The sequence below is a fragment of the Pongo abelii genome, chromosome 23, assembly GCF_028885655.2.
Source record: "Pongo abelii isolate AG06213 chromosome 23, NHGRI_mPonAbe1-v2.0_pri, whole genome shotgun sequence".
Taxonomy (NCBI): Eukaryota; Metazoa; Chordata; class Mammalia; order Primates; family Hominidae; genus Pongo; species Pongo abelii.
The window spans coordinates 30,871,916-30,896,811 of NC_085929.1; the positions used below are offsets into that span (position 1 = coordinate 30,871,916).

General features: G+C 50.3%; 1 protein-coding gene and 2 long non-coding RNA genes across 3 annotated transcripts; 2 read left to right on the plus strand and 1 right to left on the minus strand.

Annotated features, from left to right (window-relative positions):
- Positions 1-3,004: 3,004 nt before the first annotated feature.
- Positions 3,005-6,611, plus strand: LOC129052587 (uncharacterized). The gene is made up of 3 exons (XR_008517655.2): positions 3,005-4,036; positions 4,744-4,850; positions 6,361-6,611. It is a non-coding gene; the product is annotated as an uncharacterized LOC129052587 (long non-coding RNA).
- Positions 6,612-6,700: 89 nt separating this feature from the next.
- On the minus strand, positions 6,701-7,922 carry LOC129052583 (breakpoint cluster region protein-like). The gene is made up of 2 exons (XM_063722809.1): positions 7,791-7,922; positions 6,701-6,868 (listed from the first exon to the last, which is right to left on the minus strand). The coding sequence occupies exons 1-2, from the start codon at positions 7,903-7,905 to the stop codon at positions 6,729-6,731; spliced, it is 255 nt and encodes an 84-aa protein (XP_063578879.1). The 5' UTR covers positions 7,906-7,922; the 3' UTR covers positions 6,701-6,728.
- LOC112130611 (uncharacterized) lies at positions 6,854-13,381 on the plus strand. Its single transcript, XR_002912851.3, has 3 exons — positions 6,854-6,993; positions 7,652-7,969; positions 8,669-13,381. It is a non-coding gene; the product is annotated as an uncharacterized LOC112130611 (long non-coding RNA).
- The last annotated feature ends 11,515 nt before the right edge of the window (positions 13,382-24,896 follow it).

Below are 24,896 nucleotides of genomic sequence, written 5' to 3' on the forward strand. Positions count from 1 at the left end.
TCTGTCCCATTGATCTAAGTGTCTAGTTTTATGCTAGGATTATACTATTTTGGTTACTATGCACTTGTCAAAAATTTTGTAGTCTAATTTGCAGTGAAATGGGATGCCTCTAGTTTTGTTGTTTTTGCTGAGCATGACTTTGGGCCTTTGAGCTCTTTTTTGGTTCTTTTTTATGAATTTTAGGACTTTCCAGTTCTGTGAGTGATGACATTGGTATTTTGGTAGGGGTTGTATTGAATCTCTAGACTGCTTCGGGCAGTATGGTCATTTTAATGCTATGAATTCCTTCCACGAGCATGAAATGATTGTCCATTTCTTTCTGTCCTCTTAAACATTTTCATCAGTGTTTTGTAGTTTTCCTTGTAGAAATCTTTCACCTCCTTGGTAAAATTTCTTCTGTGGCATACATCTTTCCATGTTGTTGCTATTGTAAATGGGATTGCCTTCTTAATTTCTTTCCCAACCAGACCATTATTGGCGTATAGAAATGCTGCTGATTTTTTTTGTTGTTGTTTTTGATTCTGTATCCTGCAAATGACTGTATTGATTTATTTATCAAATCTAGGGGTTTTCTGGTGGAGCCTTGACATGTTTCTAGATCCAAGATCACATCTTCATCAGACAAGGATAATTTGATGTCCTCTTTTCCAGTGTGGATGCCTTTTATTGTTTTCTCTTGCCTGATTGTGTGATGTGGAATAGGAGTGGTGAGAATGGGCATCCTCGTCTTGTTCCTGTTTACAGAGGAAATGCTTTCAACTTTCCCCTATTCTATAATAGGTTAGCTATGGCTTTGTTGTATCAGCTTTTATTATTTTCAGTAATGTTGTTTTGTTTGTTTGTGTTTTTTGAGAGAGAGTCTTGCTCTTGCCACCCAGGCTGGAGTGCAATGTTGTGATCTTGGCTCACTGCTACCTCCGCCTCCTGGGTTCAAGCGATTCTCCTGCCTCAGCCTCCTGAGTAGCTGGGATTACAGGTGCCTGCCGCCACACCTGGCTAATTTTTGTACTTTTAGTAGAGATAGGGTTTCACCATGTTGGCCAGGCTGGTCTCGAACTCCTGACATCAAGTGATCCACCCACCTCAGCTTCCCAAAGTGCTGGGATTACACGCATGAGCCACTGCAGACAGCCCTGCCATTTTCAGGTATGTTTCTTCTATACCTAGTTTATTTGTTCCTTTTTTCAAGACATGGTCTCACTCTATTTCGTGTTGGAATACAGTGGCAAGATCATAGCTGCAGCTTTGAACTCCTGGGCTGAAGCCACTTCAGCCTTCTGAGTAGCTGAGACTACCAGTGCATGTCACCAGAGTTGGCTAGTTTTTATTTTTTGTAAAGATCTATGTTCCTCAGGTTGGCCTTGAACTGTTGATCTCAACTGATCCTCCCAACTCAGCCTCCCAAAAGCACTGGGTTGACGAGCACGAGCCACTGCCTGGCCCAGAGTCACATTTTAACATCACATCCTCACTGCTGCGCTCAAGTTTTGGCAGTGACTGAAAACGCTAAGGGAGAGTTTCTGGTCAGGCCCGGCCCCGTCTGTGCATAGGAGGGGAATGGAAAAATGGCCTGTGGATGGTTCTTTTGGAGAAATGGCCAGACAAGCACTGAGATGCCATTTCCTGGAATACAGGGCCATGCGATGTCCAGCCCAGCTGCCAGGTCCAGGGCCCTCGGCACCATCTAATTTGGGAGCTTATTCAGAAGTGGCCTCATTTGCCCAAAGCAGCTGGTTTCCCTTCCAATCTGGCCCCATTTGAGAGATGCAACTGGGCCCTGTCTTCCAGGAAACCATTTCAGTGCGTGCCTGTCTTTGTCCCCGCGCTGGCTGGCCTCTCTGAACTGTGAGAACTTGGGTTATGTGAGGCTCTGCCTGTCAGCTGAGCATCATGAAGCAGCTCTCTTCTGTTCCAGTGAGGCCAACCAGGCTCCAACACCCCTGCCCCGGGTCTGCACAACGGCACTCCAGCTTGGGTGACAAAGTGAGACCCTGTCTCTAAAAGAAAAAAAAAAAATCGGCCTGCAAGCATGGGTTTGATTTTCAAACAGGACCCGGAGGGTAGGGACAGACAGTGCTGTCACCCTTAGGTGCTGAACACTCAGAAATGGGCCAGCGGCAGCCCTTTCCTCACCTGCAGACACCAGATTGGGCAGAACAGCACGTGGCACTGGCAGCTCTTGCAGTGAGGGCAGAACCCAGCATGAACCCTTCTGCCTGTGGGAGGGGCTGCTGAGGCCTGCGGAGGCCAGGATGGAGGCTCGTCCCCTTGTCCAGCCCTTGGCGTGGTCTCCACCAGGTCCCCAGCCCACCAGTGCAGGGCACCCCTGAGCCTGCTGTTGCCATGGGCCCTGTCTCTACCCAGGACGTCCCAACACCCTCGCAGTGTCAGGGAAATGATCATGGTGACGGTGACACTCCGCAGGCAGGGCTGCTGAGAGAAGCTGAGAAGAGTCACACTGCAGGCAGGGGCCCGTGTGACAAGCCCCTCTCACCCCGAGAGAGCTGACCAGGCAGCTCATGAGCAGAGCCACATCCTGGAAGTCCGAGAAAGGTCCCGGCTGGGCTCGGCCACCTCACTGGCCACGGGCAGCCTTTGTCGTGTGAGCCTTGCTCTCCTGGGGAAGCTCAGGCTGACGGCTGATGTGGGCATTGCCGAGGGTAACCTGTGGCCCAGTGGATATGGCTGGGTCTCCTCAAGCTGCATTCATTCAACTAGGACCCAGGGTGCACGCCCATCTCCAGCCCAGGGCAGCTCCCCTGTAAGCTGGGTGAGCTACTGAAGCCAAGGCGGGAGGCGGCTGACCACACCCACGGCCCATGCGGAGGTGATGGAAAGGCTGGACTCAGCAGCAACACCAAATCCCGGACCAGACAGAAACCACCCAAGACTGAGGGGCTCGTGCCAGAGCGGTGGCCACAGGTAAGAACCCGGGCCCAGGCTGTGTGTGGAGGGAATCCTCCATGTCCCAGGGCTTAGCATAGCAAAGGAAGACCAGCCGGGTCACCCTGGTGGCCATCTGTCCCTGTCCCACCTGCAGAGTCAGAACAGCCTCTCCCCAGTGGGGATCATCTCTCTCTGCCAAAGCAACAGTGGTCCCTGCCCCAACCAGACTACCCGACTCAGTGGAGTTATGGATGCTGCTCCAGCATCCTAACACTGCCCAGCTGGCGCCTGCCTGTGCTCACCCACACCCCCCAGGCCGGCCTTCCCTGCAGCCTGGGCTTGGCCACCTTGGCCTGATTGAGCACTGAGGCCTCCTGGGCACCCAGCCCCATCACTGCACCTGCTGCTTCTAGCCCCACCTCACCGGCTCAGGGGTTCTTCCCAGTGGCGCTGATCATGAAATCAACACGCACGCAAGTCGTCTCAGGAAACTTTTTAATGAAAGTCTCAGCAGTTCTTTCCCCCACGGTGGTGTGTAAGTGGCTGAGCTCAGATTGCAGCTGCTAAGACACCAGCCACTTACCGAGAGAAAGCCAGGCTGCTTCAAACCCCGGGCCCGAGGCAAAAAAGCATCATTTCTGGTCGGGGAGTCTGGAAGCCATGCCTTGTGGGAGGTCACACTGGCATCTAGGCCTTCGCCTGCATTGCAGAAGGAGAGCTGGGTCCCCCTCCTGGAGAACGCTGCATTCCCCAGCCCCACACCGGCTTTGCCACCACACAGGCTTTTGAGGCAGGAGGCGGGTAAGACGTAGCTGTAGGCCCAAAGCAACCATCAGCCCTGGGACCCTGTGGGAGAGGAGCACTTTTAGAACATGGAAAAGTGTGGTCATCCCATCATTAGACAGCACACATCCTACATAAATAAAAAGTCGTATGGGGAAGGAGGTTGGGGAGGGAATAAAAAATTGGCACAGACATTGATAGACTGGTTTCCAGTTTCCAGGTAACAGATGCACATCATGAGACCAGAGGAGACCGAGACAAGGGCTGGATTTGGCTTTTCTAAGCAACATGTGTTCCTGCGCAGGGCTGAATGGTCGCTGAGACAGAGATGGAAGCCAGGGCATGGGAGCCCACCTGGCCCAGATAGGTACAGAGAGCAGAGGCTCCTGTTCTGTCCTCGCCACCCATGAGGGTGACACTGCTTGTAAATGGTGGCTCTGCTCTCCCAGCAAGAAAAAAGCACAACTAAATCCACACCACACACAGACGCAGACAGAAAGCCTTCAAGTGGCTCTGTTTTCTGCTCCCCGCCTCACCAGGTCCACAAGCAGAGAGGAGTGTCAGGCGCATGGCCCCGCTGTCACGCTCCCCAGTGAGCTGAGGGCTCAGCAGGAGCTGCCCACTGACACACAGGGGAAACCCACTCTTCCCACCTTGGGAGCGGTTGCCAGACAGAGCCGCACTGGGTGCTGGTGTCATCCAGGGACCCCACACACTTCCATAAATGTGATCCTGCTTCCCTCTGGGCAGCTGCATCATCTCCTCCTGCAGGACCGTCTGGAAACTTGGCTCTCAGTTTGCTCTCCCTTCTCTCCTCTGCCTGCCCCAAGCCCCTCTTTCTAAAAAAGTGATGCAATGTTCATGGGGTTATTTCTTGAAAATACTTGGCGGCCTCCACGCTTCTGTTTTCTTTGAGCCAGGTGGTCAGGATGGTTTACAAAGAATGCCTGGGCTCCCCCGCAGGTGCCAGCAGATGGGGTAGCAAATGGTCCTGTGCCTCCACCTGCTCTGGGAGGGAGTCTCCCGTCTCTAGGCCTGGCGCCTTCCTAACCCTCCACGTATCCTGTTCTCCAGAGACCTCGGAACCCACTCCTGAGAACAGCGGAGCCAGGTGCTTAGAGGAAGACCAAATGCTGCCAGGACACGGATTGTCCAGGGATTACATTCCAGCATCTTATTAGGTATCTGGATCTGTTGGGAAAAAAATTAGAAAGTATGTATAAAACTTAAAAATATTCAAGTATCAAAAGGTTATTTAGGATGAAAGTTTTAAAACAAGTCATCAGCAAGCTGCTACCACCAAGTGGAGACTTACACAAAAGCTGAGCAAGTCCACTGAGCTGAGAGGACAGAAATGAAGTCACCTGTGCTGCGGCAGGGGCAGGGACACTTGGGGCAGGGAGTGTGTGGGCAGAGAAGCCAGAGAAGTCCAGGCCTGTGGAAGCCAAACAGGAGAGCGTGGGCTGGAAGGGCGGTCAGGATCGGGGGACGAGGTCGCTCTCCCTAGAGAAGGAACCCTAAAGTGTGTAGCCTGGGATTCCCTCCCTGGGGGTCCTGTCCCCCGACATTTCACAGGCCTTCTGAGCTGCCTTCCAAGGAGGACAAACACGGCAACAAAAGACCCATTTCTGCACAAAAATCCTTCTGGAAAGAAAAAGAAGAAAGCCAAGAATGGAGTCAAAATGCTACCCAGTGCTGACTAAGCCTCTCAAACCCTGTTCTAAGTGGAGTGTGGTTTCTAAGTCAGGGAAAGGGAAGAGGCCCCACCCACACAGGCCATGGCCCCCACAGGATGAAGCAGCAGCGTTTATTCAAGATACAACAGTGAGGGAATCAGGTCACGTTCCCTTCTCCCCAGAGAGGGCGCTTCTTGACAAGCCATTCAGTAGAAATCTTTTAGACTCTATAAATTCAGTTCATAAAAACCACTCCTTTCACCCTGTCTCCCAGGGCCAGGCCTGGACTCCGAGATGAACTGGCTTGGGGCGCCCTCAGGTGGCCACATAAAAACCCACAGTCTGAGGCCAGCCTGGGGCTTTCAGACCTGGGCGGGATCTGCCCAGGCCACCTGTCCTTCTGCTTTGGGCCGCTGTCTCTTGGCAGATGGCCTGACACTTGGGAGTGGCCAAGGATGCCTCAGAAAATCTTGATTCCCACTCTACAGATGGCCCGATTAGCCAGAGGTTTCCAGGCTGCCTGTCCGCCTCCAGGAGATGGACTGGGACCTTTAGACATTGGTGGAGAACAGGATACTCTGTCTCTTGCTGTCCAGGGCAGGGATGGCCTCCAGCCACAGGAAGCACCTGGACCTGCCTGGGCAGAGTGGGGAAGAGGAGAGTGGCTCAGAGGGGGGCTCACAGCTGCTGGTGGGGAGGTCTTTGGGGCCCAAGCCCCCAAGTCCACCTCAGGTGCTAGAAACCCCTGCTAGTGTCATGAACCCCTTACAGGGAGATGGGGGTGGGGTGGGGTCCTGACAAGGCATGACTTGTTGGGTGGGGGGTGGTTATTTATTTTAGAGATGCCCAGGGCCTTGCTCTGTCCCCCAGGCTGGAGTACAGTGGCTCCATCATGGATCACTGCAGCCTCTAACTCCTGGGCTCAAGCAATCCTCCTGTGTCAGCCTCCCAGATACCTAGGATTACAGGTGTGTGCCACAATGCCTGACTAATTTTGCTTTGTATTTTTTTCTAGAGATGGGGTTTGCTACATTGCCCAGACTGGTCTCAAACCCCTGGGTTCGGTTGTCCTGCCTCGGCCTCCCAAAGTGCTGCGATTACAGGCATGAGCCACCACACCCGAACACTTGGGGTGATCTTAAGCCCCCAGCAAGGTGCACCAGCAGAACCAGGAGGTGGCCTGTGCACCCCCTATCACTCCCATCCATGAAAACCTAGGCAAGTCCCTCTCTCTGAATCTCAGCCACCACCACATACAATGCAAGTTGGAAAGATGGGCAGGACTGGGGGTGGGGCAGGCAGAGGCCACCTCTGTCAGGCTGGGGTGGCATTGGCTAGAGACTCTCTTCCCATACCTGGGACATGACCTCCAAGGACCTGCTGTCAGTCATGGTGATGGCTTGGATTGGCAGGGAGCTTGCTCTCTTTCTCGGAGGGCTGGAGCAGCGTGGGGCCAAAGACAGTGGCAAGGTTGTGCAGGGACACCTCATTGACTGCCTCCTTCTCTGCCACCCTGTAGAGGACTGAAGCAGAGGGTGCTGTTTCAACACCACCACCAGGAGAGAGGCAGAGGGGCTGTGCTGTGCTAGAGTCCTCAGGGAGGGAGTGACCTCGACCCTGGCTGTGCTGCAAGCTGACTCCAGCCTTGGTACTTCTGCATCTCAGTGGCCCAGGACAAGGGGCCAACTCTGGGCTGGTGGGGAGGTCTCCACCTTGATGTGACTGGGAGGGAAGAGGGGGGTCCAAGTGCACTGCTGGCCATGGCCAAAGCTCTGAGCTCTTTGTTAAGGCCACAGTGCAGAGGGAGGAGGGTGGCAAAGAGGAGAGGCAGGGGTGGGGGTGGCAGCGGTGCTAGTCCTTAGAAGCAGTGAGTTATTGCAGATGGGGGTCGGGGGAAAAGGTCCTTGGTGCTGGGGGTCTGGTGGGAGCAGAGGGGCACCCCACAGCCTGGAGACCTGGAGTCCTGGGCAGCCACAAGAGAGCTGGGCTACCTTTCCAGGTGGTCTAGAAGGAAAAGGAAGGTGAGCAGGTTGGCCTCCGGCAGGGACAACAGCAGGTTGAGCATGCAGCTCTTCTTTGCAACTGGGTCTGAAAGAGCTGCAGGAGGCAGTGGGTTACTCCTCTGGGTTACAACAAGCCGGAGACCTCTCCCGAGGTGGTCACATGGAGCGCCCGGGACACGAGTCCTTGCGCAGTTTAGGCTCGTCATCATCATCACACCCACAGCTCTGGCCACCAGTGAGGACCCTGTGAGGGGCACCTGTGTGAGGTGTGAACCACCTGATCACCTTTTCTCTACCTCGCAGGGGTCAGCAGCAGCAGGGTACCCGACCATGCCAGAGGGGGCATAGCTCGGTTTCCCACACCTCACTTTTCACAGCCTCCAAGGGCAGCAGTGCACGTGGAGGAGACGTCTCCCACGAGGCCAAGGCCTCTAGTGCTCACCGATGCCCTCTGCGAAGTTGGGGTAGAACTCGTCAGTGAAGAGGGGCCCGGGCAGCTCACGGAAGTATAGCTTCAGCGTGCCTGCAATGGCGTTCACGTCCATCTCGCTCATCATCACCGACACGTCCTCGTTATGTGGAAAGAGCAGGGAAATGCTGCGGCCTCCTTGAGGATCCCGAGTGAGTCGCCCGCCATCCCTGCCTTGGCTAAAGCACCGTCCCTGCCACGCTGACCACTGTGTGGTCCCTCCCAGGCTTTGAGCAGCTCACGTGACTCCTCCCAAGAGCTGTGCATGGTTCTGTGTCTGCAGAATTGATAGGGGTGCGTGGGCATTCCCATTCCTCTCCCCTGCTTGGCCCGATGTGATGGCCAGGAGGAGGCCAGTGTGGCAGGACACAGCGCCTGTGTGGGGATTGGGTGGCTCTGCCCTGTACACAGCAACCACCCCTGCACCAGTGTCTTCCCATAGCAGGAAGGCCGGGGGAGAATCTGACTGGTTTCAGTGTTTGAACCGGTGTCTTCCTTTGGACCCAATTGGCCATTGGTACTTACCTCCCTACCACAGGCCAGGTCCATTCTGGGCCCCCAGAGGGAGCTGAAACTACCACAGGGCCCTCCCAGGGATGCTGGGCATTCTAGGGGTCCTGGTCAGGGTGGGTGGTGTGTGCTGCAAAGAAGGGTCTGCAGGCACAAAATCCTGTTGCTTTGAAGATGCTGGGAAGGACCCTCTGGGGTCTCAGTGCCCTCCCCTGGCATTTGAGGCACATCCGGGTCCTTCAAAGCCTGTGAGGGTTGGTGAGATGGAGGCGGAAAAACTGCCTTCTGTAGAAGCTGTTTGTACAACTCTTGTTTTCTCTTTTTTAAAAATAATAAAACAGTAAATGAAGAAAAGACAAGAGAAGGATGTGACATGCCTGGGCCATGGAGCGCTCTGAGGTCTCATCGCGGACACCACTGCCCACACCTCCATCCCGTCCTGCGCAGGCCGACACTCACTGACGTCGAAGGCTGCCTTCAGTGCCTGGATGTCTGCGGCCACTCCGGACACGCGGTAGATGCCCACCTCCTCCATGCCTCGGCGCTCGATCTCCTCCACACACTGGCGCGTGATGTAGGGCACCTTGGACCTCTCTCTCCTGTGGGAGGAGGGAATGTTCTCAGTATCCCAACAGCCCTGCTTGGGCCATAACACAGGAGACCTGCTCCCTATCTGCACACCCGGAGGCGGGGTGAGGACGGTGACGAAGGTACCCAGGTCTGGGGCTGCACACAGAGCCTTCTGCATGCCTGTCCTCCCTCTGCAAGCTCTGTCCTCATTGCATGTACTTTCTCAGGAACCTTTCAAGCGGCCAGAACCCCTGTGAATCACACATGATCTTTGCGGGAAGGTCAGGAGGCCTGTCTAAGTCAAGTCAGCACAGGAAGGGCATCTGACAGATTCCAGGCCTGAGGTTAGCAGCCTGTGCCCCCAGCTGGGAGATCAGACCCAGTATTGGTCCTGCCACCTATGTGCTGTGTGAGAGGAGAATCCCTGACCCCTGCCCTAGGCCTAGGCCTTAACAAACATCTGACGAATGAATGAAGGGTTGCCTCAGCACCAGTGCTCCAAGTCCTGTGATGCTAAGTGCTTTTCTCCTCTGAGTCTTAGCAATGGACAATTCCAATACCACCACACAGGACACTAGAGTAAGAATACTTCAAAGTTAGTGCTGTGCTGAGGCCTTAACTTTAGTTCTGTTTTGCAACTGGATTTAGGAGCACATCAAAGCCGCTTCTCAAGCCACCCTCATTAGCAGGGCTTATTTGGAGGAGCTGCTGATGGAGTCCTCGCTGCTCATGCCCAGAGCCCTCCCAGAGTGCTATGCAAGTGGCTGCCATGCAGTTGGGGGTGGGGCGTGGTGTTTAGACACAGATAGGAGTCCAGGGTATGACTGATGGAGGCCCCGGCCCACGTGACCAGCAAGGTCAGGGGCCCAGCCGGATTCCATCCTGGGGAAGCAAATGAATTCTCAGAGGAAGTGGTCTGTGTCTGCATGAACTGCTCTCAAACCCACAAACAGGCTTCTCTTGCCAACTGACCCATGACAAAGGGTTCAAGATTGTTTGAAATAAAAAAAAAGGGAGCAGGGAGGCAGTAGGTCCTGCAAAAGTAAATTGTTTATTTTACAATAAGAAAGTGATTACATATTTCTTTTTTTTTTACAATGGTCAAAAATTAGAAGTGATTGTGAAGATGATGTCTACCTGCCTTGCTGATGAGTAGGATGTGATTTGGCTCTTTAGGAAACTGAATTTGCAGAACTTAAGAATATTGATTTATAAAGGGCATGGCCATTGACCCAGTCCATCTTATGCAAACCTGGATTCCATAAATAATATTTAAAAATGAAAGTATTGGGGTGGAGGTTGCAGTGAGCGGAGATCGCGCCACTACACTGCAGCCTGGTCGACAGAGTGAGACTCTGTCTCAAAACGAAAAAAGAAAAAGAAGAAGCCATTCCCAACGTTGCTCATCAAATTATGACCATAAATTTCCAGGATCAGACTAACAGCTAAAGAGACTGATCCATCAACACCAAGCAGAGAATAAAGCAGATTTCTTTTTTTTTTCTGTTTTGGAGAGCCTCTAGGAACTTGAAAAATACATATACCACACTCTTAAGACCCAGTGGTTCTTAATCAGGGATGTTCATTAAAATGCTGGAAAACTGTAAAGACTTCTAGGTCCCACCCAAGGAGATTTTGCTTCTGATTGACTGGCTAGTGGCCTGGCCATTGGTATTTTGAAAAATCCCTCCAAGTGATTCTTTTACATCCCAGATAGAAAACCCTAAATTAAAGGTGAAAAAAACAGACACCAAGTAGCATTTAAATAAATGTCAACTTTAACTCCACAAAATATCTGGTTGCATGTGGACAGAAAGAGAAGGAAAGAGGGCCCTATATCTGGATAACTTAGAAATGTGCTCCCCCTAGCAAGATATCTACCAAAATTAAAACCATATTTGAGGATGCTGGTGCTGTGAGCAATATATAAATGATGCATGTAACGTCATTTAATATGATCTTACTTTTAAAAATGAGTAGAATGGTGTTTTCTAGCTGTTAGTTTTTCCAAATATCAATATAGAAATTAGTCTTCTGCAGCTGCAGAGGCAATTCAGTTTCCAGCTTGCTTGCGTGTGGCCTAGAGCCATAACATGGCCCAGGGCATCTCTGATCCACCCCTCCCACAACCACCAAAGCCAGAGACAACCAAATGCCTTGGACCATCTGGTGAGAGAGGTAGCTGCATGGCAGTAAGAGTCCTGCTCTGAAATGACAAGAGCCTTAAGGCCTAGTGTTGACTTACTGCTAACTTGCTGACACTGCACACTTGCTGAGTGATCTTGGGTGAATCCTTTCACCTCTCTGAGGTTCACTGTGAAATGAGAGGTCAATGGTCAAACTTAAACACCTTCAGAGGTTGGGTAATATCAGTCAGTAAAATGGACCAGGCACAGCACAAAGCGGAATGGTGCAGACTGTGGCAAGTTGAGAACTTATGCCTCTGTAAAGGGGGCAGCCACCACTCAGTTACTGCAGATTACTCCCTCTTTGCTGAGGACAGTTGCACAGGTAGTGCACTGCAGAAGGGTAACACCTTAGAGGGGTGTCATTTGCATCACAGATGCAAAATTCACGGGTGAAGACTGATGTAGTTTGTCCCTAAAGTTTTGCTTTGATTTGCAGATATTTATCCATGGCAGTTTCCTGAAAGCTGTCTATAGAAGGTTTTGAGGAATGGGCACCTTTTAATTTGCTACTAAACTAAACCCCAAGGGCCCATTATATGCCAGCGTGGTCCTAGAGATTCCACACTCATTCAGTTCCTTTTCATCATAGGAAGTGGGCATTATAATATCAGGTCCACTGATATTATAGGCTACAAAACCCCCAGGAGAAAGCTTGATCTGCTGCAAACTGGGCACACAGTGCCTGAGCTGAGTGCAGACGGGCTCTCTCCACAGGGACAGCTCAGAGGAGGAGGCGCTTGCTCAGGCTGCTTAGTGTGACTAGGAGTTCACCGAGAGTGAAACAGATCTTCATACAAGGGAAAACAGGCCATGGGGATGCTCAGCCCCTTCCAGGGCAAGGCATTGAGATTGTGGGCACTGAAGTGGCAGCTGCAGGTGTAGAGGTGGGTGTGTGTCCCAGGCCTCCCTCAGGGAGGATGTACGGGGCCCTCGGGTGATCCTCCTCCATCTGCTAGGGAGATGCTGTGTCTATTCTCAGTTCTCCTATGAGAGACTCAGCTCTGGCAAAGTTCCAGGACAACTTCTAGAACTTGAGACAGGAGCCCTTGCAAGGGACATTCCTGGGCACCTGGAGGAAGACGACAGCAGAGGAATTAGGGAAGGAATGGAGTGGTACGTGTCTCAGAGGTGGCAGACAGGGACAGGGACAACTGAACCGCAGGCTGTGGCAGAGGAGGAGATGGCCCAGAGTGTGTGGTAGGTGGAGGGTGACTTTGAGAGAGGCTGTGAAGCTACCGCTGACAGGGATGAGGCAGGTGGAGAGCATATCTGAGGGGCTGCAGTGGGTCTGGTTGTACTTTTGTCACATTGTGGTCATGACACAACAGTGTGGAAACAGGTTAGCACAATTTAGAGACAATCAGGGCCACAGGCTTGTTTTTGTCTCTAAAAGTGTAATGCAGGTGTCACCCACCAGACAGAGGACTTGGAAAAGTCATTCATTCATTCTTTAAACACTTATTTAAGGAAGGCCTGACATTTCAGACACTGGGGATGTAACAGAGGTTTGGGGACAAAGCCCTGGTCACTGGAGCAGGAGGAGCTGGGCACGGAATGGGAATGGAGATGACCCCAGAGCACACCCCAGGATTGAAAAGTTTCTAATGTCCCCTAGAAGAATTGACTCTAATTTAGAGTAAGAGTTATTCAAAGATCTTTCCCTCCCCAGCATGCAGCTTGGGCTGAAGGGGCATCTCAGTGGCTGCAGGGCCTATGGGTGGCAAAAGCTCCAAGACACCTTGGTTCTGACCTCACATGGGTCCCAGGTGGAAGAGCAGGCACTGGGGAGAAGGGCACAGCCCCTGTCCCAGTTGAGGATACAGCAGCTGGTGATGGTGGTCATGGAAGTTTCCCAATCAGATGCCCCTCCAGGAGAACCTGCAGGAGGAGCAGAGGTGACTGATGTCCTCCTGCCCCTAGGCTGGATCCAGGCAATGAGGAGCCAAGGGGTGGCCACAGCCAGGTCTTCCCACAGGAAGCAGGGATGCTCTAATGGGCACCCCCATGTGAAGATCTACTCAGTCTGCTGAGGCTTTTTCTGACCTGCCTGTGGTCTGGGGCTCTTCATACCCACCCTTCCCCCACCCTCTGCTTGCACAGGGGTCAGAGCTGTGAAGCACCCTTCCTATGCCAGTTCCTTTCCCATGTGTCTTTCACCAGTATACTTTGTCTCCCCCAAAATAACTTCTGTATGTAATCCCCTCTTGTCATCTGCTTCTCATTGGCTCCACACTAAGAAGAAAAAGAAGAAAAGTAAGAAAAAGAGAGAGAGAGAGAAAGAAAGAAAGAGAAAAAGAAAGAAAAGAAAAGAAAAGGAAGAAGGAAGGAAGGAAGGAAGGAAGGAACAGTGACAGCCAGCCAAGAGCTCTTAGTTGAACTGGTCTAGAATCCTGGCTTTCCTCTCTTCTGCCAACGTTCTACCATGAGGCCAGGTGCTCCTGGCCTCAACCCTCCTTCATCCACCTTCGTCATGACGATCGAGCAATAGGGAGAGATGCCAGTTCATTATGGGATAATGATCCAGCAATAGGGAGGTGTTGAGGGAGAAGCACTCATCAATAGGGAAAGATCCCAGTTCATCTTGTGGGTGTTCCACTCTGAGGAACAGGAGGGACCATCCTGCCCTCCCTGGACAAAGCCTGGCTTCATCAGCTTGAGACGGGACCGAAGGACTGGTTATGTGTAAACGTTGGAGGTACTTAGACAAGTAGAATTGGGGAATTGGAGGGGAGCAGATGTCTGAATTGAAGCGAAAAGGAAGGACTGCAGGCTCCCAGCTCCCCATAGCTCTGTAAGTCACCATTGTCTTTCCAGCACAAACCAAAATCTCCTCTCACCACCACTTACCCTGGAGAGAGTGTCCCTGCTAAGCCAGTACTATCTGCATGTCCTGTGCAGAGATAACCAGTCTGAAAGCTTCTATTAGCATTGGCTTAACTTGGAGACTTAGTGGAGAAGTCCGTGGATCTGAGAAGCCCCCAAGTTCCTCAAGGGCAATGGCAAAAGTGTCTATGAGACGGCAATGGTGGGGAGCAGTGAACTGGGCAGGAAGGAAAGAGGTGTGATCTACATCCACATGGGAGAAGCATGCTGCTGCACCATGAGAGACAGTAATAGTCAAGCAGCAGCCCGGGGAGCCTGAGAGAGGCCACATGGACAGAACTTGAAGGCTAAGATGGGTCTCAGTCCCGTGACGGTCACATTTTATTTCTCAGCATGATTTTGTGTTTTCTCATTGATGGACACTGATGTAAGCATCAACATAATAATAATCCACACTAATTCCTTCAGTGCGAGACAGAGTGACCTTCTGAACAAAGGCCCCAGACAGGGAGAATGAGTCAGCTGTCCACACCAATAGGGAAATTCGATCAGGAGTTCCCCGCTATGGCTCCGTTGCTCACCCTCAGCAGCAGCCACCTGCTTATGTAGATGACACAGTGAGAGAGAATGAAACCAGGCCACAGGAAAGGTGCTGTGGAGTCTGTCTCCCAGGATCTCATTTCAGTGGCTCTGCTGCAACATGTGCGGTCACAGGGCAGTAATGACATGTTGACGGCTTCATGAATGTGCCGTAGCAGTGATCAGTCACTTTCTCCAGTGCCCTAGAGAACCTTGAGTGATTCTCCACCTGGCCTGGTCCATCTTGGCTGCCCTTTCAAAACCAGCTTCACAGCACAAGTACATACTTATTTTATTTTTTATGTTTTAATCTATTTTCATTGAGGTGAAATATACATATATAATTTACTATCTACAGTTTATAAGTGCATGGTTATTTTAAGACTCCATATAACACAAAAGTACATATAATTTTAAAAAACTTTACATTCCTTTTTTCATCTTCTACCCTGAAAGAACTCTCCAAAGTTACTTTTCCTCCCCAACATCTAATAGTGTCTACAAGGAGCCCACACCATGTCTTCCTATAGGTCCATTGGACCGTCCCTCAGTACACTGAATAGGTTGGAGGAAGTTCACAGGTTTGTATCTTGTTTCCCTATGGGCTCCCACACAATGCAGTCCTCAAGGTTCCTGTCCTGTGCTAAATGGTAAAAATCAGCACAGAACCAATGCGAAACACTGAGGAAATCACAAACATAAGTGGCATATATTTTGTCATAAATCTATGACTCCAGGGCCCATCTTTTAGATGGTGGATAAGAATCCTTCCAAAGCCCCAACCAGACGTGTGGTGCTCATCTTAGGTGTTCATCTTTTTCTGGCCCCCAAAAACCTCTCAATCTCATTCGTTTTTTACCAATTACTTCTTCATTTTGTATCTAAAATTGCTCCTTTTGCTTTTTTTCACTTAGGAATCTATAAAAAGACACCATCATCTCATCCTGAATTATTTCCTCTGAAACATAAGTAGTGTGCCTGTCTCTGGTGTTGCCTCAGTTTACCTTGCAATCCATTCTCCATTCTGCACCTGAAGAGCTCATAAATACCAGCTAAGGATTTACTATCTACAGTGACTCCATGTGGCCTCTGTGGCCATGTGCACACTTCTCAGGATCTGTCCTCTTCATGATCTGTTTACATTATACGTTTCTGTCGTCTGGACACATCTAGAATCACTTCCCCTAATTCTGTCCCCGCTGAGATCTGCCATACCCAAGCCAAACACAAGTCATATTAGTTAGTTAAATGAACAGCTGTTTTGTCCCTATTCTTGGCAAATGCTATTACCAACACCTGCAATATTCTATCATCGCTCCTCCTTATAGCTCACCTCCATTAATACTAAAGATATCATATTAGATCTCTTATTAGGCCTCTAAGGTCAGGCGTCTGTGACCTAAAGCTTTCCCATCACAAACCCTGTCTGGGGAGTAAACTCCATAGGTGTCCCCATGCAACTTTTAATTCTCCTCACACATCTGATGATGGTGAGTGGCAGAAACAGGAGGAGATGGAGCTCTAGAGGCAGCATTGAGAAAGTTGGCCTTTGGAAAACTACAGAAGGAAGTTGTGTTGTGGCATTACTGTTCCTGTGCTAGAAATGACAGCAAGGGGTCAATGCACACTGTAATGGTGCAAAGTCCCCTTAACTGATCACCACATAGACTTGAAAGATTGTTGGCAGAAAAGATGAGTAAGTGAACCATCTTTTAGCTACTCCAGGCATCCTTCTTTTTATCAGTTTCTCTATGAAATGAAATCAGAGGTTAAGTAAACATATCTAGACTCTCTGTTCTTTATATTCACTATTAACAATCTATGTAATGCTTATCATTAAACAGATCCTAAAATACTTTAGAATTGGGCTGCACGTCAATATTAGTTGAATGAGAAATTCTAAACAGTCTTAACTGAATTTGTGGGCATTGTTAGTACTCCCAACTTTAAAAAGGTCCTTTAGTTAAGAGCCCCTTCAAACGTCCAATAGTGTCCACAAGGAGCCCACATCATGCCTTCCTAGAGGTCCACTGGGCAATTCCTCAGCGCAGTGAATAGGTTGGAGGAGCTCACAGGTTTGTATCTCATTTCCCCGTGGGCCCCCACACAATGCAGTCCTCAAGGTTCCCGTCCTGTGATAAACAATACACATCAGCACAGTCCCCAGGCTTCAGCCCAGAAGTGGTGAGGGAGGCCATGTTATTTGACTTGTACCCAGGGAAGAGGAGAGGCTTGATGGTAAATGTATCACAAGATAACTCATAAAGATACAGAGGGAGAGATGTGGTATTTTTGGAGAGAAAATTGGAGAAGTCATGAGTAGACAAGTCCACCTCCAGCATTCAGGCAGGAAATTGGAGAGAGCTGATGGGGACAGGCTGAGAGCTGAGCCACCACACTCAACTGATTTTGTATGTCAGTAGAGTTGGGGGTTTCACTATGTTGGCCAGGCTGGTCTCGAACTCCCAACCTCAGGTGATCCACCTGCCTCGGCCTCCTAAAGTGCTGGGATTACAGGTGTGTGCCACCATGCCCGTCCTCCTTATCCTCTTTTGCCTTTAAAAAAACTGCTTTTGGGGCCGGACATGGTGGCTCACGTCTGTAATCCCAGCAGTTTGGGAGCCCAAGGTAGGTGGATCACAAGGTCAGAAGATCAAGATCAGCCTGGCCAAGATGGTGAAACCCCATCTCTACTAAAAAATACAAAAAATTAGCTGGACGTGGTGGTGGGCACCTGTAACCTACTCGGGGGGCTGAGGCAGAGAACTGCTAGAACCCGAGAGGCAGAGGTTGCAGTGAGCCGAGATCACGCCACTGCACTCCAGCCTGGGCGACAGAGCAAAACTCCATGTCAAAAAAAAAAAAAAAGAAAAAAAAAAACCTGCTTCTGGGCCAGGCACGGTGGCTCATGCCTGTAATCCCAGCATTTTAGGAGGCTGAGTTGAGAGGATCACTCGAGTTCAGAAACTGGAGGCCAGACTGGGCAACATAGAGATGGGGCAACACCATCTCTCTAAAAAAAAAAAAAAAAAAAAAAAAAACTGCTTGTAACAAAGGTCACATGAAGCACTCCCCAAGCAACTTGGAAGTGTGTTTGGGGCAACTGTTCTCAACCTTGGCCCAAATAAACTATGTTAATTTTGCCTCAGTTTCTTTCTTTAGGTCGACAGTCCCTGTAACAATACAACAGAGGCATAGGTAGAAAAAGATGGCCTTACCTTTTTCATTAGTGTGGAAAATAAATACTGTGTGTGCAAGGTAAAAAAAATCTAAACAATTCAGGGAACTAGCCCCTGGCTGGGGGACATTGAAGCTGTGCTCAGCCTTTTGCTTCTTTAAACACTGCTGTACTGTGTAAATAAATTCAGGTTAACCTGGAGGAGAAATTCACACAAGTAGATTGGCTGGTCAAATGGCACAAGAATTTTCTGTCTTAGAGTTGTAATGGTGCAATCTCAGCTCACTGAAACCTCTGCTGGGATCAAGCGATTCTGCAAATATTCACCCATTCTGAATTGCCTTTTCACTGTTTCAGTGATGTCTTTTGTTGAATAGAATTTCTTAATTTTCATATAGTCCAATTTATCATTTTTTTTCTTCTATAGTAGTTTTTGTGTCCTGTTTAAGAAAAATTTTTGGTATGCAACAAAATAAAAAAACAATTAAAAAAAGAGAAGCATTTGCCTACTCTAAAGTCACAAAGATATTCTTTCTTTTTGTAAACACTGCTTAATATTTTATTTGATTATTTATTTATTTATTTTTGGAGATGGAGTCTCACTATGTTGCCCAGGTTGGTTTCGAACTCCTTGGCTCAACTGATCACTCGGTTGCTGTATTTTTAGTAGAGACAGGATTTAACCATGCTGGCCAGACTGATCTCGAACTCCTGACCTCATGATCTGCCTTCCTCAGCCTCCCAAAGTGCTAGGATTACAGGCGTGAGCCACCACGCCCGGCCTGTTTGTTTTTGAGATGGAGTCTTGCTCTGTCACCCAGGCTGGCGTGCAGTAGTGCGATCTCAGCTCAATACAACCTCTGCCTTCCAGGTTCAAGCAATTCTCCTGCCTCAGCCTCCCAATCAGCTGAGATCACAGACGCCTGCCACCACACCTGGCTAATTTTTTTGTATTTTTAGTAGAGACAAGGTTTCACCATGTTGGCCAGGCTGCTCTTGAATTCCTGACCTCAAGTAATCCACCTACCTTGGCCTCCCAAAGTGCTGGGATTGCAGGATTGCAGGTGTGAGCCACTGTGCCTGGCCTATTTATTTGGATACTTCTTTTCTTTTTTTTTTTCTTGAGACAGAGTTTCACTCTTGTTGCCTAGGCTGGAGTGCAATGGTGCGATCTCGGCTCACTGCAACCTCTGCCTCCCGGATTCAAGCAATTCTCCTGCCTCAGCCTCCTGAGTAGCTGGGATTACAGGCACGCACCACCACGTCCGGCTAATTTTGTATTTTTAGTAGAGATATAGTTTCTCCATATTGGTCAGGCTGGTCTCGAACTCCCGACCTCAGGTGATCTGCCTGCCTCTGCCTCCCAAAGTGTTGGGATTACAGGCATGAGCCACCGTGCCCGGCCTTGATTCTTATTTCCTATGTAACTATTTAAGCGATGAATTTTCCTCTGAGCCCTTCATTAGCTGTACCCTGTAGGGTCTGACCTGTGCTGATTAGTGTTACTTGACGATGCCACCCTTTTGGTGTTGATTTCCTCTGTGTAACAAGATGTTTCAAGAGCCAGCTGTAAGAGTCTCTGGCTGGGCTGGGAATGCACACTGGCTGGCACTGCTGGTGGTGCAGAATGGATGTGGGGGCAGGGCCTGGGCAAGTCCCCCAGGGTGGGATGAGCAGGGAGGGAGAGGAATGGGCTTCCTCCAGGACCCCAGGAACCAAGGAAGTCTCCGCACTACCTCCGGGCAGGTCAGATGTGCATTTTCCAAAGCTTATTGCATTAGGAGTGGGGAGTAGACTGTGGTGGTGCCAGCAGCAAAAAGATGGAAGGAGAGAAGGAGGTGGAGCCAGGGCTGAACTATACAGCTGGAGGGGAGAGGCAGGGTTCTACAAGTAGCACAGGAAGGAGGTGAGGCGGGCACCACAGAGCTTCCAGCTGCCTCAGGGCTGACTTCCATTTGGCATGTTGAGTCCAAGGTGCCTGTGCACCTTGTCCAGATGCTCTGGAGGTGGTTGCTCGGGTATGTGGGTCTGAGACTCCAAACAGCTGGGCCAAAGCCGACATGGAGATCCATCAGTTCACAAGTGGTGAATGAGCCTTCTCGGGTGGGTGGCAGTCCCAAGGTGGCCAAGGGTCCAGGGAGTGCACCCTCACTCTGCAGGTGAGTCAGAATCAGTCACCATGGAGCCACGGTTGCATCCCTGCTGGGGGGAACAGGAGCCCCTTTTCCTCTCTCCGATACGCAGGGACAAAGTTATCATGCTCTGTGGGTGCCGCTGGGAGGCACTGATGGGAGAGACTGGCCAGGCCTTCCAAAGCAAGCTCCGGGCAGCGTCCCAGCACCCCAGCCCAGGCGCAGGTGTGGTCTGGGAGCACAGAGCCAGGTTCCCACCATGGGGCACCTGAGGTTTGTGCCTAGCAGCCTCCCCCTCCTTTGGTTCCCTTTTCCTTTTTGGCCCACAAGGTTTGGGATAGGTGGCTGCTGCCAACAGCTCTCAAGGTGGCCCCACAGACCTGAGCCAATCACTTCTCCTCAGCCCTCCCCTGCCCATGAAGACTGCTCAGAGGGGCCCCATTGAGAGCTGGATCTGGGACTTTGGTTAAACTGCAGGGGGAGAAGCTTTGTTACCCTGCAGAGCATGAAGTTCAGCTGAAGCCATTGGGATCATGGCCTGGGAGCCTATCTAGCGGGAGGCTACCACGTGGAGGGCCCTGACAGTGTGAGTTCGGCCTCTGGATCCCACCACACTGAAGTACTCCAGAGACTCCTTTCCCTCTAAACCCACCAGTTCTGCTCCCTGGACCCCTGACCCAGCCCTGCTGCTTTCAAAGATCTGTTTTCCACTGCCTCCCAAAGCCAGATCCCAGGAGAAGCTGGTGGTCTCGAATCTGCCTGGATTCTGGCAGCGGCCCACGAGAGTCGGTGATGATGGCAGGTCTGCCCAAGTGGTGGGCCGGCTTGGCCCCCTCATCTCAAAGTGAGCCAGGTTTTGCTCCCAGACCTTCCTCCTAGTCTGCCAGACCACCTCTTCCAGCCACGCAGTCAAGCCCAGATTAGGAATTAGCCCCATCCAGCCCCTCTCCCACATACAACCTCCAAATATATCCACATCCCAATCCCTGGAACCCAAGATTAGACCTTATGTGGCAAAAGTGACTTTGAAGATGTGATTCAATAAAAGATTTTGAGATGGGGAGATTATCCTGGACTATCCAGGTGGACCTACTATGCTCCCAAAATTCACAGGTTGAAAGCTAATCACCAATGTGATACTATTAGCAGGTGAGGCCTTTGGGATGTGGTTACGTCATGAGGGTAGAGCCCTCATGAATGGGATTGGCTCCCTATAAAAGAGACCCCAGAAGCCAGGCATAGTGGGCTGCACCTATAGTCCCAGCTACTGAGGAGGCTGAGGCAGGAAGATCTCTTGGGTACAGGAGTGAGCTATGATCACGCCATTGTACTACAGCCTTGGTGACAGAGTGAGACCCTGTGTCTAAAGTAATTAAATAAAAGAGACCCCAGATAGCTCCTACCTTCTTCCACTGTGTCAGTTAGAAGGTGCCATATATGAGGACACGGGCCCTCACAGGACATCAAATCTGCCAGCACCTTCATCTTGGACTTCCCAGCCTCCAGAGCTGTGAGCAATAAATTTCTGGAAAATGCTATAAGCCCCCCACTTTCCAGTATTTTTGTTACGGCAGCCCAGGCAGACTAAAACAACCTCTGTGGCACATTTGGGGTGATGGAGGAACAGCCGATGTTCCCAGGAACCAGCTGAGGGGCAGAAGTTCCAGATCCCTCTAGTGAGATCCCCAGAGAGCGCCATGTACCCGCCCTGCAGCTGGCAAAGCTGTTTATGGAAGTTAGGGGCAAAGCTGTTTATGGAAGTTAGGGGCCTGTTGGTTTAGAGCGGCCATTCTCAACCAGGGGGAGGTTGCATTGTCTTGAGACAGTTTTGGTTGTCATGAGTGGGTGTGTGTGGTGGGGAGTGCTACTGCATCACACAGGCTGAGGCACGGGATGCCGCTCAACATCCTGCAGTGTGGGGACAGCCCCGCAAAACAAAGAATCATTTCATTCAAAACGTGGATGAGGGCCAAGCGCAGTGACTCACACCTGTAATCCCAGCACTTTGGGAGGCCGAAGCAGGAGGATTGCTTGAAGCCAGAAGTTTGAGACCAGCCTGGGCAACATGGTGAAACCCCATCTTTACAAAAAAAGCAAAAAATCAGCCAGGCGACGTGACGCACACCTGTACTCCAGCTACTTGGGGGCCTGAGGTGGGAGGATTGCTTGAGCCCAGGAGACTGAGGCTGCAGTGGGCTGAGACTGCACCACTTCACACCAGCCTGGGTGATAAACTGAGATCCTGTCTCAAAAAAAAAAAAAAAAAAATTAGCTGAGCATGGCAGCGTGCATGGTGGTTTGTGCCTGTAGTCCCAGCTACTTGAGAAGCTGAGTTGAGAAGATGGCTTAAGCCAGGGAGGCGAAGGCTGCAGTGAGCCAAGATCGTGCCACTGCATTCCAGCCTGGGTGACAGAGCCAGACCCTGTCTCAAAAAAATGACAGAACAGACTCTGTAGCAATAAGATACCAAATTATAAAGAGGACCCAAGGCCAAGCCAGGCAAGAGTTAATCATGCACCCTGCACTTAAAGAATAAACTATGTTCTAACAGCAATGAGGCTTTCCTTTTTCTCCAGCAGGAACAAGCACCGGCCTGAAGCAACATTAATACACTTTGCAGCTCATCCAGCTCACAGATGCCGACTTATTGACCCCCTGTTCTTCCAGCCATAACTACAGCTCTGACCAGACAAGAGACCAATTTAATTAACTTTCTCCCGATAAGAGACCATTGACCATGAACTGGCTCTGGCTGGTTTTCAGAGGCTGCTCACTTGCAGGCCTTCAGGCCCTGAAAAGATCTTTTGACAGATGGGGCCTAATTGTAATGCATTTTATTTTATGTTTTTTTTTTTTTTTTAGATGGAGTCTCGCTCTGTCACCCAGGCTAGAGTGCAGTGGCACCATCTCGGCTCACTGCAACCTCCGCCTCCTGAGTTCAAGCAATTCTCCTGCCTTGGTTTTCCAAGTAGCTGGGATTACAGGCGCCTACCACTGCACCTGGCTAATTTTTACATTTTTAGTAGGGTTGGGGTTTCTCCATGTTGGCCAGGCTGGTCTTGAACTCCTGACAGGTGATCCACCTGCCTTGGCCTCCCAGAGTGCTGGGATTACAGGCATGAGCCACTGGGCCAGCCTTGTAATACATTTTAATGTTAAGTCTCCACTGTCTCCAACCTACGGGTGAACATGGGTCCTATGTTACATGCATGTTTGTTCAATACATGTGTCAGTTCTGCCTTCATGAATATTCATAGCTCTTTCTGCAATATGTTGAATATTTATGTTTAGCCAACCCCTTCAGCATACAGCTCCTGCCCCAACCTCTCCTCCTTAGATGTGCCTATCTCTGGTTTCTGCCAGAAGCTATGCCTTTGAAAGTGGCGGATGGCCACCCTGCAGGCTGTAACCCTTTATAAAAAATAAAAGTGCCATTGTGGCTCATACCTGTAATCCCAGCACTTTGGGAGGCCAAGGCAGGCGAATCACTTGAGGTCAGCATTTTAAGACCAGCCTGGCCACACGGTGAAACCCCGTCTCTACTAAAAACACAAAATGAGGCAGGTGTGGTGGCACATCCCTGTAATTTTAGCTACTTGGGAGGCTGAGGCAGGAGAATCGCTTGAATCTGGGAGGCAGAAGTTGCAGTGAGCTGAGATCATGCCACTGCACTGCAGCCTGGGCAACAGAGTGAGACTCTGAAGAAAAGAGAAAAGAAAGAAAGGAAGAAAGAAAGGAAGGAAGAAAAGAAAAGAAGGAAAGAAGGAAGGAAAGAGAGGAAAGGAAGGAAGGAAGGAAGGAAGGAAGGAAAGTAAGTCAGGGGATGGGGGAGAGCTTCAGGAAGAATAGCTACTGGACACTGGGCTTAATACCTAGGTGATGGGTTAATCTGTGCAGCAAACCACCAAGGCACGTGTTTATCTATTTAACAAACCTGCACATCCTGCACATGGACCCCTGAACTTAAAATACAAGTTGGAGGAAAAAAAATGAATAAATCTTGTCAGGGATAGTGGCTCAAGCCTGTAATCCCAGCACTTTGGGAGGCCAAGGAGGGAGGATGGCTTGAGACCAAGAGTTCAAGATGAGGCTGGGAAACATAGTGAGACCCTGTCTCTACAAGAAATTTTAAAAATTGGCCAGGTGTGAAGTTGCACACCTGTAGTCCCAGCTACTTGGGAGGCTGAGGCAGGAGGATGGCTTGAGCCCAGGAGGTTAAGGGTGCAGTGAGCCGTGATTGCACCACTGCACTCCAGCTGAATGACAGAGCAAACTCTGTCTCAAAAAAAAAAAAAAAAGCAAAGAAAGAAAAGAAGAAATTAAAAAAAAGACTCCTTTCTCAATTTATAAATTGTGTTTTTTTTTTTTTTTTTTTTGAGATGGAGTCTTGTTCTGTTGACCAGGCTAGAGTCAGTGACACAATCTCAGCTCATTGCCCCCTCTGCATCCTGGGTTCCAGTGATTCTCCTGCCTCAACCTCCTGAGTATCTGGGACTATAGGCATGCGCCACCATGCCCAGCCAATTTTTTTGTATTTTTAGTAGAGACAAAGTTTCACCATATTGGCCAGGCTGGTCTCGAACTCCTGACCTCGTGATCCACCCACCTCTGCCTCCCAAAGTGCTGGGATTACAGGCATGAGCCACTGTGCCCAGCCGCCATCAATCTTTTAAATAGATCCTAACAAAGGGCATCCATCAACCCAAAGATGCTCCGAGGAAGCTGAGTCTCTGTCTAAGGATGGAGAGGGAGTCAGCCAGGAGAATTCAGCCCCTGGAGCTGCACCATGGGCTTCTGTGGGGAATCAAAAAAATGTTTATAGGCCGGGCATGGTGGCTTATGCCTATAATCCCAGCATTTTGGGAGGCCAAGGTGGGAAGATTGCTTGAGCTAAGGAGTTCAAGACCAGCCTAGGCAACATGGTGAGAGACCCTGTCTCTACGAAAAACAAAAAAATAAAAACTATCCAGGTGTGGTGGCACACACCTGTAGTCCTAGCTCCTTGGGAGCCTGAGGAGGAAGGATCACTTGAGCCCAGGATGTCAAGGCTGTAGTGAGCTGTGATCGCCACACTGCACGCCAGCCTGGGCAACAGAGT

What these genes read in the sequence shown, in the direction of transcription:
- LOC129052583 (XM_063722809.1), bottom strand. Translation starts at nt 7,905, where the DNA reads ATGATGAGCGAGATGGACGTGAACGCCATTGCAGGCACGCTGAAGCTA. An exon ending in CAACTTCGCAGAGGGCATCG is followed by an intron (nt 6,869 to 7,790) that starts GTGAGCACTAGA and finishes CCTCTGCTTCAG; the next exon opens with TCCTCTACAGGGTGGCAGAG.